Source organism: Camponotus floridanus, unplaced genomic scaffold, assembly GCF_003227725.1.
Source record: "Camponotus floridanus strain SB8 unplaced genomic scaffold, Cflo_v7.5 scaffold144, whole genome shotgun sequence".
Classification (NCBI taxonomy): domain Eukaryota; kingdom Metazoa; phylum Arthropoda; class Insecta; order Hymenoptera; family Formicidae; genus Camponotus; species Camponotus floridanus.
The window spans coordinates 31,658-47,181 of NW_020229264.1; the positions used below are offsets into that span (position 1 = coordinate 31,658).

Sequence of the window (15,524 nt, forward strand, 5' to 3'; positions counted from 1 at the left end):
AAAATTTAATATTTCATATCCACATAACATGTGTGATTTAACATCTGAAGTAGCATATTCATGCCATTTTTCTCTCTCGCCTGTTGCATCTAAAATCTAATTAAACCGTTACAAGTGTAATTTTTAATTAAAAGAAAAATGCAGGGAAACAATGCCTTAGTTTTTAAATGGACAAAACTAAAGCTAGCGAATCCAACGTTTATTTCCCACTCAAGATCGTTTGTTTTCCATCTTAGAGGAAACGCATCGGGTAGTTCGACAACGTAACGGAACTCACAGATCATCTCCTACAGCCGGGAGTGTTAGCTGGAGGGCAGGAGCGAAGCGGGGGCGGTGCAAGAAGTCTCTCTCCTTTGTCACGCTCACTTTCGAACTAATTTCCATGTTACGTGTTTACAAATCAGTGCGCTCGGCGTACAATCGTACATGATCCAAGAGATTATATCATATATATGTATATATACAGAACAATAATCGCTGAATCTGGGTAAAGAACACGCGATTGAATTCATCTACCGCGGTTGTAGGAATTTCCCTCCTTTCATTCACTATCCTTCTTCTCTTTGCTTCTCTTCACTCTTTTATTTCGCACGCGAAAATGAAAGAAGATATATATGATCGAGGCTTCAATCCAATTTCAGTCCAATTTTCGGTTCTGAACCGACGCAGAATTAGCTGTGAGCTTTGTCAAATATACTCTTCTTCCACTTTTTCGGAATCGATAATCTCTATAAGTACGCCTTCGCATGTAAGTCTGGACGTGAGGCGAACTCTCTTCATTCATACAACTACGTGTTCACACATTTCTCGACGTGCAAGTGAGCCAACCGCGATAGAAGAAAAAAAAGCAAGATGCGGCTTCGATGATAAATCGCAGGATTCTATTTTTATCGGCGGACAGGCGATAGAGATTGAGAATCTGAGGGATCAAGGTACTCGATGATACTCGGTGCGTAGCCACTCGAAAGACGAAGGACGAAGTGTAACATCGCGATGGAAGGACCTCGAATGATCCTGCCTCGATAACGAATTTCGCGCTCAGCGTTCTTTATAAGCGATTTCGAAATTGCCGGAACTAGAAAGGCTCTCCGCGACACCAAAACCTCTCGGAATTCTACAAGGAGACAGATGCGAGCACGTACGGTAGCAAAGATTAACAAGTCGACGTAATTAGAATCGAGCTCTCGAGATATAAAGAAGCGATTGCGTCCGTCATTCCCGCACTTTTCCCTCAGATTGAAGAAGAAATTGCAGCGCGGCCGCTTTCATTAAACGAAATAATTTTTCAACGGACTCTCTCTTTCTCTATTTCCTCTTTCCATTAAAATGCGGAATATTAATAATAAAAGTGAGATACTTCTTTGCTTCCATGATAGTTGTCCCGGTGGGATTCCGAGAGCGAATTTAATTACGTCGACTTTTTAATTGTAATTACAAGCTATTCAACTGCTCTGCTCTGCTCTCGATCTCCCTTGGAATCGAAGAAGCGACGCATTTGTCTTGCACAGCATAAGTTTATAATTGGGCGCAGACACTATGTATAAAATGTTTTACATATGTATGTTTCCCCGAGCGCGAGAAAGACGTAACGTGTTAAAGTATCTTTAAACGTAGTTTCTGCGACCGATCGGGCACTCGAGTGCGACTTGTAATTTCATAACACAAGAAGAGACAACTTCTCAATCACGCGTGCTCCTCACTTTCGCATCTCGCGTGCTCAGCCTCTTCGCTGGCTGTTTCTGGGCGATTGAGAGCGATCACGTTCAACCGCTTAAAGCTTCTCAATTTTTCGCATCGAGATTTCTTCAATCCTGTCATTTTCAGATTATTTCCGAATATCAAAAATAATTTAAGTAATTTTCAATTTTATTTCCTTTAAAATAATTTTTATATAGATCTTTACCTGTCGATTTTACACCGAAGTCTCGTACAATTTAAATATCTTTTATATATAATATTCTAAAATATATATGAATAAAATGTGCGGATAATATATTCTTAATTTGTCGTGATTATTTATTTAGTATCATATATGATAAAATTATGAGCATTGCTTCTTCATATTCTTTATATCCGTCTATAAAAATAGCGATATTGATTGAGAAGACACCGAGGGAGATAATCCTTAATTGGTACGACACTGGAATATTGCTCTCAGTTTATTTCTAAAATAAAAAAAAAAAAACAAAAATGTAGATATTATTTATTTTTAAGGCACAAATAAAGAAAAGAAAAAATTCCCCATTCTATTTATAATGTGATATTCTAATAGATAATGCCGTACCAGTTAAGGAGTAGGGTGTCTTTTTATAGACTTGTAATATTTCTCGAGAGAGGAACCAGCCCCCTCAATTTACACTTCCACTTTTATTTTCTTTAATTGAAACTGATATGGCGACAGAGCCAGGCGATGATATGTATTTTTGTCATATGTCAGTGATTCGAGACAGATTTCGTGCAGTGAACGTGGTCGCTCTCGATCGGGATCACGCCGGACTCTCTTCCCTCCTTCTAAAGAATCGTACTTAATCGTACGTACAACTCCTGCCGTGTACCTAAGTGCGAGAATCCACGTGCGCTGCGTGTACTACTGATAATTTAACAATCAAAAAATCGTCATCTGCGGAATTGAAAGCTGCGTTTTCATCCCCCCCTCCCTCCTATCATTTATTAGCGCTGCGCTGCTGCACCACCGCTTCGTCGCAGAGAGTTAACTATGAATCGTGTGTGTTTAATCGTAATACATCGAATGTATTCTGTACAGCCTAGAATACTGAGCAAAGAACGAACAGATCATCAGCGATCGATGATCCGTGAACGATCTCGAAGCGCCGTTCGTAGCGAATATCTGTCCGACTCCTCTCTTTCTCTTTCTTATTCTCTTGTCTCGATCGCAAATCGTAAATATAAAAATTTACCGCAAAGCCTCGAGTCAAGGTAAGATTCCCAGGATCGATCGATCGCTGTTTTCCAGCTCCTTTTGACCGCTGTTCGCGACACCAGTGACGGAAATTGAGAGATGTTGCGGGAGGACAAGAAACGAAAAGAGAGGAAGAGAAACCAACGTTTATACGCGTTTAGGAGCAATAGCGACTCGAAATGCTTTCGTAAAAAATTTATAGAATATATATGTATATATGTATATATACACACACACATCTATACGTTTTCTTCTCTCTGTATATATGTGTATATATGTAGAAGTATATATATTATTGCGTAGGCATCATGTCGTCGGTGTAATTTTCTTCATTTCCCCGCTTCCCCCTTGTCACACTTGCGCTTCTTTCATTGCTGTATAATAGTGAGATAACAGTAATAATAATAATAACGATAATAATCACATAAGACTAATAATAATAATAATAATAAACATAATCATAATTACGACAATATGACAAGCATAATTATAATGATCTTGATAATCGTCTAATGTCGCCTGTGCAACATTATGTTCTGTCGCGTTATGTCTGTATAAAGGACATGGCTACTTTGTACGGCGCCTGAAAAAAATCGTTTCTTCGTGTTCCGCCGATGTTTCGGCTTAAATTGCTATGCGATAATACCTTTCGGTAACGCGAAATACTTGTCTTAAGTTATCGTTACCTTAATACCGTCGTAAACCTAACGTTGCCTATAAAGCGAGAATAAAAAAGAAGGTGCCCTAACGATCGTCTTAATTGATAACCCGCCAGAAATCGCGACTATTCGCTCGCAAATTACTCTTTTCGCTCTTTCATTCACCAGCAAATAGATATCGATCCAAAGGTATCGCGTTTCCACCGCATTTTAGCATCGAAAGACGGCGAAAATGCGACTCGAAGGCTATCAAAATATTTCGCGTGATAATAAATCAGCTAAGACAATCATTTTTCTTAGTTTACTTTTCTAATCATCAGCATTATACTTTTCGCATCCAGCCATATTTATTGTATCTATGCGATATCTAACGGGTTAGATATTTTTTGTTTGACTGTTTAATCTCGCGCAAGACGAAACACTTGGTTCGCGATTTCGTCCTCCGTCAAAATCTCAGCGATTCCAATGTACTTTCAATGCACTTCATTCGCCTTTAACGTGCCTATCTTATGATATACAACGCGTACGAGTGTGTCAACGTGTAAATATATATAAATAATTATTTGCGATCCTGTGTGAGTAAAATAATTGGCGTCTAATTGGCGATATATTCCTTTCGTTTGCTTCTCTTCTCGATCGCTTAAAAAATCGATATGAAGAAACGAATATCGAATTGTCCGAACTGCTGCTGTCGGGAATCCCAAAGAGACAAGCGCTCCTCCTGAAGCCGAATGTTTTAAGAGCCTAAATCGTACGATGTTTTTTAACAAGCGACCGATTAATCCGAATTAGCACAGCGAAACGAGACATGACGGCCGTCGATATTATGCGAGAGAAACTCTTGACAAATAAAAAAAGAGTACATTTACATTATACGAAAATGTACATTACATACGCAGCCAATATTTCGAGTACAAAAAATGATCTTCGCGCTTACAGGTCCGTTGATGTTCTAGAGCGTATGTAACTGGAGGAAGCATAAAGTTCATATTTTAATATTTATTTTTAAAAAAACGCCAAATTTCTTCGATTTTTTCAACGCTTAATAATTATATAATATCTTATCGTAATATATAACTTTTCGAAATTCTTCTATTATAATACTCTCTTAATTCTCACATTTATGGAATATTATTACAAGTATCTTATACTTTTCATATCAATTATAATTCGAATAAAAAATTTAAAAAATTATGTCGATGTACAGAGAGCGTTTACGATACCTCAACTATGTCACTCTTTTTAATTTTTTCAGCTTCAATATAAACGAATCATTAGCAAATGGAGATTCCTACTTTCAACTCTCTACGCTCCCTTTAACGTTACACGCTCTAAGGTTGACCTGCAGGCGTCGCGTTACGTTGCTCGCGGCTCGGCTGTATGATTTAACTTCGATATAAGCGTCGCATCGCGTTGACTACATTGTCGATCGAATTAAAAACGAGATTTCCTCGAGGGAGGAATCAAAAACGGCCCCGGTCACGTTCGACTTTTCGCATCCCCTCGACGAAACGAGGGAACCGATCATTATGAGCTCCCGGCTGACAGGACAGAATTTTTTCCCCCTTCCTCCACTTCCCCCTTAACTACCGTGATCTTGATCGAGCTCGTCCAGCGATTCCAGCCTGGCGATGGGTGCTTCGTTTATCGTAAACTCCCATGACATGTCTTCGCTGATCTGCCTCGAGGACTCCTGCTGTCGCGATCCGCTCGTCTGCTGGCCCCTGCCTCCGCCCTCCTGCTGTCTGCCCTCGGACCGACCCTGTTGCCCCGACGTGGACTCGGTACCGTTGCCACCGCGATGATTCGACGAGTCCTTGCGCGAGTCGCCGCTACGAGGACGCTGGGCGCCATTACCCCCTCGTTCCTCCGATGCTATGCAGCTCCAGGGATCCTCGCCCTCTTGCTCCGATCGTTTATTGAACGAGCTGTATCTGCCGCAGGGCACGCTTTGGTCAACGCGTTGGTAGAATCGTCCCGATCGGCGTAGGCCGGTTGCCAAAACGCGGATGGAGGATCGGTGTCCGCGGTTTGGCAACCGACACGCGGTAGCGCGTTTTCCAAATCGAGAAAGTTGGAAACGATACGATAAACCCTCGAAACGAACTCTTGATTTTGGAAAGGATGGAAAAGGCGCCACCACCACCAGTCGAATTTTCCAATTTACTATTTATTAGATGTATAAATAAATTCTCCACTATCTTTATGTTGAAAAATGATTACTTTCGAACTGTACATGTATAATTTGTTAATAAACATCGAATTTTACGAGAAATAGTGGAAGGCTTATTTGTACACCTGCTGGATCCAATATTTTGTGCAGTTCTCTTTAGGTCCAGGAAGAAATCTTTCACGAAGCGAGAAGCCCTTTATCAAACTACCTACCCACTCCGGTATTCACCCCTTCTGAAGGCTGCGGGCTGACTGTGCCAAGCGTGAGCCTGCTGCTGTGCGCTGGTCGGTACAGCCAAATCGACCGGTTGGCTCTGCGACCTCGTGGGTCCGGTGCGACTGTTCAACGCCGTCTGTAACGCCGTCGCAAGCGCGGACGTCTCCGACGTGACGGTCAGCCGCGACGTGCCCGATGACGTGGAGGTCGGCTCCCTCGTGGGAGGTCTACTACAGAGGGGAATGACGTTCTCAGCTGGATCGACGCGCGGATGCACGCGCGAGCTTTCTCATAAGTATAATAAGTAGAACCGCTAAAGATAGCTGAGATAGTAATACTTGAAGCGTACGTGGTTATATGTACAGTGGAGAATTCGACAGGCCTCTAATCTTCTAAGTTTGATTCCGAGCAGCGTCACGACGACCTCGGGGTATTGATCGCGCAATAGGACCGACATCGACCGTTTTTCTCAGCTACGATTGAATGGTACGAATAATAGATGATGATGATGATGATGAGAGTAATATATCCATACACGAATAACAGATGATGATGAGAGTAATATATCCAAATGCACGCGAGCGAAGAAATAGTTAAGAGTGAAGAATGATTTGTCATATCAAAAAGTCGGTTCTTTCAACTTCAACTATAGTTTCATTAACTACACGTAAAAAGACAAAAAATAATTAAGCTAAAGTTAACCAACATTGTTAACCAACATTGTTAACTACTGCTAAGTCAAGTATATTCTTTCGAAACGAAGAAGAATGCTTAGAAATTGCAGAGATTATACGCCAGAGCGAGTATAGACAGAAGAAAGAAAGAAACAGAGAAGTACGTGCTAAAATTAGAGAAATACTTGTCTAGTAAAAAATACTTCCATTTCAACTTAATGTTTCTTGCATTTCTAAATATTCGATATTATGAACTTTATAAGCGTGCGACGAAATTAGAAATGTTTCTACGGAAAGAGTGTGTCTAAAAATACAATACTCTAAGATAAAGATATGAAATCAATAATGATACACGTCGCCTTCAGAAGAAAATCTACATCTCTGCTTTACAGAAAATTGTTGATGCCAGTCATTAACGCGACTACTGGTTTTTAGAATTTTACATAATCATGCTTGTGTAAATACAAGGGTAAGTCTCGACATTATGGATATAATAATCATCGTTTGAACTCGATTCCCGTGACACTGCTCGCAAAGGGTTCAAAGAAGAATACGTGATAATGGTCACCTTCGGAACTTGTCCAACTTTTCCAAAATAAAAGACGCCGAAATCAAATGCAACTGATCCAGGGATTTCGAAAGAAGGCTTTCCAAGAATAACAAAATATCGATTACTTTGTGCGGGATTCTTACATTTTAATTCATAGGAGTCTACTGCACCGCGAAACATCGTAAACCCTCTACCGTAATCCGAACGCGTTGCTGTCGCGCACTATCTATCTTCAATGCGTCGTCTTTCAACGCGCACGAGAGGAACGCGATCCGACTGGATAATTAGAAGCAAAATTTAACACGCGAGATCCCGGTGTTCGCTAACTTACCTAAACAAGCCGTGCGACGTGCTGGGCTGAATCTTCCCGTTTCCGTTGCTCGACGGAACCGTCGGCGGTTGCGGTTCGCTCGCTGATCTCTGAACCAACGCTGGCGCCCGGCTACTTTGTCTCGCGCCAGCCCCCGCCGTTCCCGGCATCATCTCGATGCTGGAGCTCTCCCTGGACGAGTTGAGCGTCTGCTGGAGCAAGCTCAGGATCAATCTGATATCGCCGGCCATCGAGTGCTCCAGCGAGGACACCTGTCGCGACAGCAGATCGATCCTGGCGTTGATTTCCTCCACGGGCCGACCCGGGCCGCTCTGGAAGTCGCCTGAAAGAGCAAACGTGTTCGTCACGCGATAACTCGATCGTCCAAAAGATGCGTATACAAGTCGCATCGCATCTCACGATAATAGGATCGATAGTATAATAACCGTGTACGAGAGGTGATGACACAAGACGCGCGGAATTTTTTATCGTCGAGTGACAAGTAACGAATGAATCATGCGTAAATTACTGAGATTAAGAGAAATGAGCCCCTACCATGGGAATGAGGATGCTGCGGGGGCGATGGTGTGGTGTAGTGGCTCGACGTTGTCGAAGTGGGACGAACGACGTTTTGACTGAGGCTACTCTCGCCAGCGGCGGAACTTCGGCGCGCTGGTTTCGTCAGTGGGGTGGTTACTAGGTTTAAACGCCATCAGTGAATATCGCGAGTATATGCGAATGAATAGAAAAAAGAGAGAGAGAATAAAAGAGAGAGAGAGAGAAAAAAAGAGAGAAAGAGAGAGTATTAAAAAAAGGATATTCTCTTATCGCACATACACACAAATATATCCGCGCTAAGGGATCTTTTACTACGACGTGCATCGCGATCAAGGGGTACAAGTGAATCGATGGTCATACGTTCTCTTCTGGATTCTGGTGCAGCGGATCTCCGCAGGTCGGGGACGCTTTAAATCGTGCACGATCTGGCCAATCTACTTCGACACTCGAAATATCCGAAATATACTCACTTTGCTTGGCGAGATAATCGTGGCTGGTAAGCGGCTGCAGGTGAATCTTGTGCTGACGTAGATCCGGTATGCTGCGCTTGAGATGGGTTAGCATGCCTGAACAACCAGGTTTCAAGGTGTTATCGAACTTGGGATTCAAACGAAAAGCAATTCGCGGAGAGCTTGAGGGAGGGAGAGAGAGAAAGAAATAAAAAAAAAGAAATCTACAACAGAAAAATGATATAACGTTAACAAAACGCCAAATAGACCGAAAGAACCGATAACATAATGTGAGCTACATCGATCTGGAGGCAAGATACACTTTGAAAAAAGCCTACGAAAAAAATACATTAATATCATTGCAAATTAATCGAATCTGAGCGATTGATTTTAAGATTCACGTTTACGTCGCGCAAAATGTTTAGCGCCAAATGTATTTATATGATCCCGTATCTTTAATCTGCGCAATACTAGATGAGTAAAATCTAAAATCAGGCAAATTTAGAGTCGAGAGATTTATATAAATATATTTAGCGCTATTTGTGAAACATCAATGTAAGCGCAAATGTTTGCAACTAATTTTTATAAAGGATATAATTTTTATAAAGGATACCTACTATTATTAGTCAGAAAGAAAATATTCGAAATCTCGATCGATATATTAAAAAAAGATATCCTGCTTTATGGAGGTTCTATATCGTCGTGCAAAGAACAACATTCCTCAAACAGGATATTAGGAACAAACACGAGAAAGAGAGAGAGAGAGAAAGAAAGATCATAGTATCCTCGAAACGAGGAAATAATCACTCTCACCAGTTATCGAATTCAATGTCGTACTTCTCTGCTTGGGCTCGTCAAATTCTAGATTCAAAGGCGTTACGTCTTGACCGGCTTTGTCCGTGCTGAACTCTAAGATACCATGGCCGCTGCTCTTATCACTGCAACAGATAAAAATCAAATTGAGAATATACTACAAAAAGTTTGATTCAATCAATCATACTCAGCTAGCACTGCATTTTTATCTGTCCTTAATTTTTAAGTAATTTGTAATTAATCTGATCTTACTAGTCATCTTGATCGTCTTGCAAGGAATCTTGTCGACCTGTGGGAATAAGATTTGTGCCAGGACCACCACCTGGTCCTCGACGATATCTTGGTGGACGGAAAGCGAATCTCCTGGCGTCGATATCGACGTCGGTAGGAGTGCTGACAGGAAACCTTGCTGATATTGGATCGACACCAGCCTGCTCCTCCTGAAATGAAACGATAATTTAATGTCACTCGCTAATTGGACTGTAATTATATTAGTCTGGCACCGATATAAATTATTAAGCTAATTTAAATAATAATTATAAAGCAAAATTGCGAACAAAATTGCGAACAAAAGTCTTAAGATTATAAAATATAATATAAATAAATATATAAATTTTTTTAAATAAATTTCGTAATCAGATAGTAATTAAATTTTCGAGGCAAAACAGAGAGAAAAAGAGAATTAATTATGTATATTAATATTGAGAAGTACTTACGTCTCGCATATTGAAAGTAATCTCGAGATTTTGGCTGAAGTGGTTGGCGAATTCTGGATAAAGCGCCAGAACATCAAGCAGATCGTCCCGATGGATTTTATGAAGATCGCAATAAGTAAGGGCACGAACATTACAGGACGATTTTCCGACTGTCGGATAAATGCACGGATTCTCGCCGAATATGTCGTCCTTGCTCAGAATGGCCATTACGATGTCGTCCTTCAGAATCTCAATACTCCCGCGGGATATAAAATAGAGGGAGGTCAACACGTCCCCACGATGAACTAAAGTGTCACCCGGCGGCGCGTGCGTTGTTTTAAATTTTAAGGATAATGCCCTGTTTTGTGAAAAAGGAAACATTCCATCATGCATAATCAATTATGCATAAAAGTCATATATTATTAAAACAAGGGTAAAAAAATTCTATTTCGAAATTATTTCTGCAAGAGTTTTGAAATAGATCGGGAATAAAATTACCTTAAACAGCCTGGACTTGCTCCCTCAAAAGCTGAGCAATTGTTTAAAAGATTCCTATTGAGATGAAGACAGATGTCAGCCTGAAGGCACTCAGGGAACCCTTTCAGAACACTGTTCATGTCGATGCCATTCGTATAGGTCCATGCGTGTTGAAAATACTCCTCCAATCTCTGCCGAAGGGGATTCGGAATCTGATGGAATCTTATGAATTCCCTAACTCGGAGCATTTGCGTGTGATATCGGGCCGTGCCGCTGTACAACCTTTGAATAATCGCCGATACATTACCGAAGATGCTAGCGTACATCAGAGCTGAAATCATCGTAACATAAAGTGAATGGATATTCAATTGGTTTCATCATAAATTAAATTTTCAAAAGATGATTAAAAGGATTTAAAGACTGTCTTTCGCGAAGAATATTAAATATTGTTATCCTTTTTCCTATGAAATATTCATCACAAAAAGCATTTATTTTAATTATTTTCATTATAATTTTCGTCTAATTATTATATATCTAATATTGTTAATATTATCTTTAATAATGCTTCTCTAATAAAGCTAAAAAAGACTTTAACAGCCTTGTGTTAAAGTTTTTTTTATGATTATTATCTATCAAACCACTTTTTAAAAAAAGTTTTTCTAATTCTCTAATAAAGCTTCTCTGCACAGATCCATTATTATTTATCGACTCACATCCGATCAACATGACGATTATTGTAAAGATTTTCTCGGCATCGGTATTGGGCGCCACGTTCCCAAAGCCTACGGACGTAAGACTACTGAAGGTAAAATACAGCGCCGTGATGTAGCGACTCTGAAAAAAGTTACATCGTTAAACAGGGATTACGCGTGCGATCTCAAATAAAACGTAGCTCGAGAACGAATGGCTTACTTTTATACTCGGCCCACCAGTGTTATTGTGAAAATAAAATTGATGCGTGTCGTTGGCTAAAATATCCAGCCAACCAACCTTACTCTTCAGGGTTGGTCTCTCGGCGTTTCCTATAGCGTACCTTTAAAAAATGCAAAATAGCCGAGCTTAGGATGTTTCAAAAAGAAGTTTCAAAGAATATTTACAAAAATGTTTCAAAAAGAAGTTTCAAAGAATATTTACAAAAATATCTCTTCGACTCATATATTTTAAAAAAAATTTTCCCAAAGGAAAATCAACTTCAAATTAGTCATAAAGTCACAGAAGAGATGTATCAATATTTTATATTAAAGTCGTAACGTAAAAAGCATTTCAAAGGTACATGATTACTCACCATATGCACGCCATCCAATGAGCAATGAGAGCGAAGGTGGCCATTAAGAGCAACAAAACTGCAGCTCCGTATTCGCTGTATCTATCGATCTTTCTGGCTACCCTAACAAGACGCAGTAGACGGGCCGTTTTCAGGAGTCCGATCAGAGTTGTTGTCTGAAAATAATTGATTATTTTTTCCATCTGTCAAGTGTCTGCGAAACATCTCCTCTCGATTCTAGTCCAGTCTACACTTTCGAGACACAGAAATCGGCCTTACTCAACGCCGTCTGTTACTACTTTATATTTGCCACTTTCGTTATCGAGATATAATAACACATATTTGTCTCGCGTGACAAAATTGCTCGTGCTAGGATGAATTGTGCTTTGCAGTAAAATATATTTATGTCTAAACGATATATATACAAAATAAATAAGAAACAAATCCTTAAAAATCCCTTTCTTTTAGAATAATTATTTTTCGGCTTCTCGATATAGAGATACTCATCTTTCGCATTAAAGTCGCAAAAATTACGGCAGATTGAGTCTATCATTTCCATTACACGTCTTGCACAGACATTTATCAGAAACTAATAATATGATGCTCGCGTGAAGGCCATTTCCATGTTGGAAGTGTCACTTTCGCCGGAAGTCGTCACTTCGGTTGCTCATCAATCATTAAAGCGAAGAACCGCGCCTCAGTCAATTTAGTCGCGAATCGACAATTAAAGGCTGAAAGAGTTTTCAGCATGCCGTTGTTAAAGCATCGCGTCTGCTTTTTGAGACGACTAAAGTGACGACTTTCTTGTCGTAAGTTCGATTTAAGAAAGAAAGAGAAAAAAAAGAATAGAAAGAGTTTTTTTCTAAATATGTATAAAGTTTCGAGAAGAGTACAATTTTTCGGGTCTTCCAAGATACATCAAATTATGATCGCTATTGATGTATCTAATTCGAACAGAGTATGATAATAATTGCAAATTGGCCTGCAAGCAATTGCCAAAATAAAGAAAAAGAAAGCTACTCATCGAAATTAATTTTAGGCGATTTAGAAACGGCGATAAAAAGAAACGGAGATTCTGCCATGCTTCCTCTTCGTTCTTACCTGCCGAAAATTTGGAAGCTCTCCGTTTAAGAAAAATCACTTTCAAACATTAAAAACAGTAACAGTAAGTACAAATGTACATCGATTAAACGCTTTCACATTGAAATAGATCGAGCTCGATACTTTTATAATTATCATGCAAAATCTATCGTATTCAACCGAATTCGATTAATATTATTAATATTAATATTTTTTTTCTTTGAATTAATATTATTAATATTATATATTTCGCACTTAAAGCTCTCAACGTATTATAAATATATTCCAAACGAATAAAAGTATCGTCTTTCGAACATAAACTTTTTCAACACACACGTGATTCGTTAGAAGAAAAACGCGTAAGCGGTAGAAAACACGCAAATCACTTATATACAAAAGTTCTTATAGGCAATTAAAAGCGCGTAGCAATTGAAAGCGCAAATATATAAGAAAAGAACGATTGTAAAAATGAATTTCGCCGAAAAATCTGAATTTAAATTTATGAAAATTCGTGATAAGAAATAATTGATTTATGAAGTAAAGTTTTAACTTTCATAAAAAACAATACCATCGCTATCGTTTGCTTATCCTTTCAATCGCCACATGTATAAAGTGTAAATCTCTGTTAAGCATAAAAAATAAATACACACATACAAATACACACACACACACACACACAAGTTGATTAAAATTCATCGGTCAGAAAATTTGTCGCCTTTTCAATCGAGTACGATCACGATTTTATACTTGCAACAAAAAGGCGTAATAAAAGAGTACATAAAGAAGCTTGATAACAAAATGATAGAACCAATATAGTATTGAAACAAAATTGAGAAGAAACAGCTGAAGCGTAATTGCTGACGAAGTCGCGATGAGATATTTTCCATCAGAGAATGTTTTCATCGTGTTATTATTGATTACTATACGCGTTTATTCTCGTGTACGTGAGTGTGTTTGTAGCCGATTGTGTGTATGAGTATTTTGTGATCGATTCATATATATTTTGTAAAAATTCCTAAAACTTTCTTCCCTTCCAGAATGACTCGAGATTTTTGTCCAATTCGATGAAAACGCTTTTCATTACAGTACTTTTCGAAATTCATTAAAACGTAATAAATCTTTGATGAAATCATGGTTAATTTAGATGAAGTATCGCTATATCGGATTAAGATTGATGAATTCACAAAAGCGTGCGAACTCAAATGCTTGTTCATAGATCCAATCAATAGTCTTAGAAATACGACCAAGGCAATCGATAAGTAAGCACTGCTCGTCCTGCAACCCCAAAGAGGACACGAGACTCGAGCGAGTAAAGCAAGCTCAAAATTGACCTACTTAGAAAGAAGTAAAATTAATTAGAAATAAAATTCGACAAGCTGGATGCAAGAAGGATAAACAATAAGATGAATAAAACAAACGAAACTCGCCGCAAAATATTGTGAAAATCGTGCGATCGTACGTGACTCGACGTTCAATATGTGGTCAGAAAGTTTCTAATTAACAGATAATAAAGCTATAATTTCTCACCAGATATTGAGTGGCGCAAATTATTTCTGTTGCGATGAATCCGATGTCAATTTTCGACAGAGAAATTTCAATCTTTCTGTTCCATAAATTAATTCGGAGCTTCGAGTCGAAAATTAAACGCGCGCATCTGCTACATTTACAGTTTTCTACATTTGCATAATCGAATATTAATTAATTCTTCCATTCAATATTATGCAAATTTCAAAAATTTACATCAACGCAGACGTGCATGTTTAATTGTTAATATTATTCCAATAATTATTTCTGTAGCGCGTAAATTCATTTCGTGAGATCATGTGAAGCCAATGTAATTCACTTATCAATGATGTAATTCTGTGCAATTCAAATCTTACACAGACTAACTAAAAGCGTTATATGATTTTTATGTAGTGATCTTTAAAAAGGAAAAACATGCACATTCTTCCACGGTAATTTTAGTATATCGGTAATTTTAGTATATAGTATGTAGAAAGAATAGAGTTGATGAAAATTCTTTTTCATGTAATATTTTGATATATTTTTAAAAAAATGTGCAAAATTGCCGAAGAAAAACAGAGCAGAGGTGGAGAGAGATTTACCATCAACTTTATTCGATATATTTTCTCGGTATAAAATGGGGTTGCAGTAATCGAGTAAGGTGTTTGTACGCATCGCGTGAGGACTCTTGATCGCCGTGGTCGAAAGGGGACGGTTCATTACAAGAAAAATAAACAATGAAATAAACTGTGCTAACTGTAAGAGTACGTGAGTATGTGTAACATATGTTTAAGCGGTTTGTACATGAAAGAAAGAGAAAGAGAGAGAAAGAGATAAAGAGGAGAAGTAGTTAGTAGAAGAAAAAATTCGTGATTGCGATGGTGATCTTAATTTGGTGTAAAAACGGTGTAAATTGTAATCCGCATTAAGTAATAACGAAAAAAGACACGTCAGTGAGAAAGAATCTCTTGTGTATATATGTGTCAACTAACCTCGTCCTTGTCCAAGCCGAGCTACGAAAACGTTAAACTGAGGTTAAAATTTGATCTTTTCAAGTATCGGGTGAGGATAATTTATAATTTCATTTTTCAAATTTTCTCAGTTTGTTACAATCATTCGCTCAACAATAGGAATGTCGCAAGAATCATGTACACGTTTCGCTTTAAACAAACTGCCGAGACAG

The 15,524-nt window shown here is 38.7% G+C and overlaps 1 protein-coding gene across 17 annotated transcripts in view; it reads right to left on the minus strand.

The window, feature by feature from the left end:
* Positions 1–1,987: 1,987 nt before the first annotated feature.
* Positions 1,988–15,524, minus strand: part of LOC105251134 (potassium voltage-gated channel subfamily H member 6) — a 100,864-nt gene continuing 87,327 nt past the window's right edge. For 7 of the 17 annotated variants that reach the window (XM_025406455.1, XM_025406454.1, XM_011257691.3 and 4 more), the window contains 13 exons: positions 15,334–15,354; positions 11,780–11,934; positions 11,407–11,527; positions 11,208–11,328; positions 10,516–10,825; positions 10,039–10,375; positions 9,575–9,762; positions 9,323–9,447; positions 8,531–8,626; positions 8,058–8,198; positions 7,524–7,845; positions 5,965–6,198; positions 1,988–5,528 (listed from right to left, as the gene is read on the minus strand). In XM_025406455.1, coding sequence (XP_025262240.1) covers positions 5,162–5,528; positions 5,965–6,198; positions 7,524–7,845; positions 8,058–8,198; positions 8,531–8,626; positions 9,323–9,447; positions 9,575–9,762; positions 10,039–10,375; positions 10,516–10,825; positions 11,208–11,328; positions 11,407–11,527; positions 11,780–11,934; positions 15,334–15,354 — 2,538 coding nt within the window. In that variant the 3' untranslated portion in view covers positions 1,988–5,161. Of the gene's footprint in view, positions 5,529–5,964; positions 6,199–6,865; positions 7,289–7,523; positions 7,846–8,057; positions 8,199–8,530; positions 8,627–9,322; positions 9,448–9,574; positions 9,763–10,038; positions 10,376–10,515; positions 10,826–11,207; positions 11,329–11,406; positions 11,528–11,779; positions 11,935–15,333; positions 15,355–15,524 lie in introns of those variants that run through there. The other 10 variants (XM_011257687.3, XM_011257686.3, XM_011257690.3 and 7 more) reach the window with 10 other exon arrangements.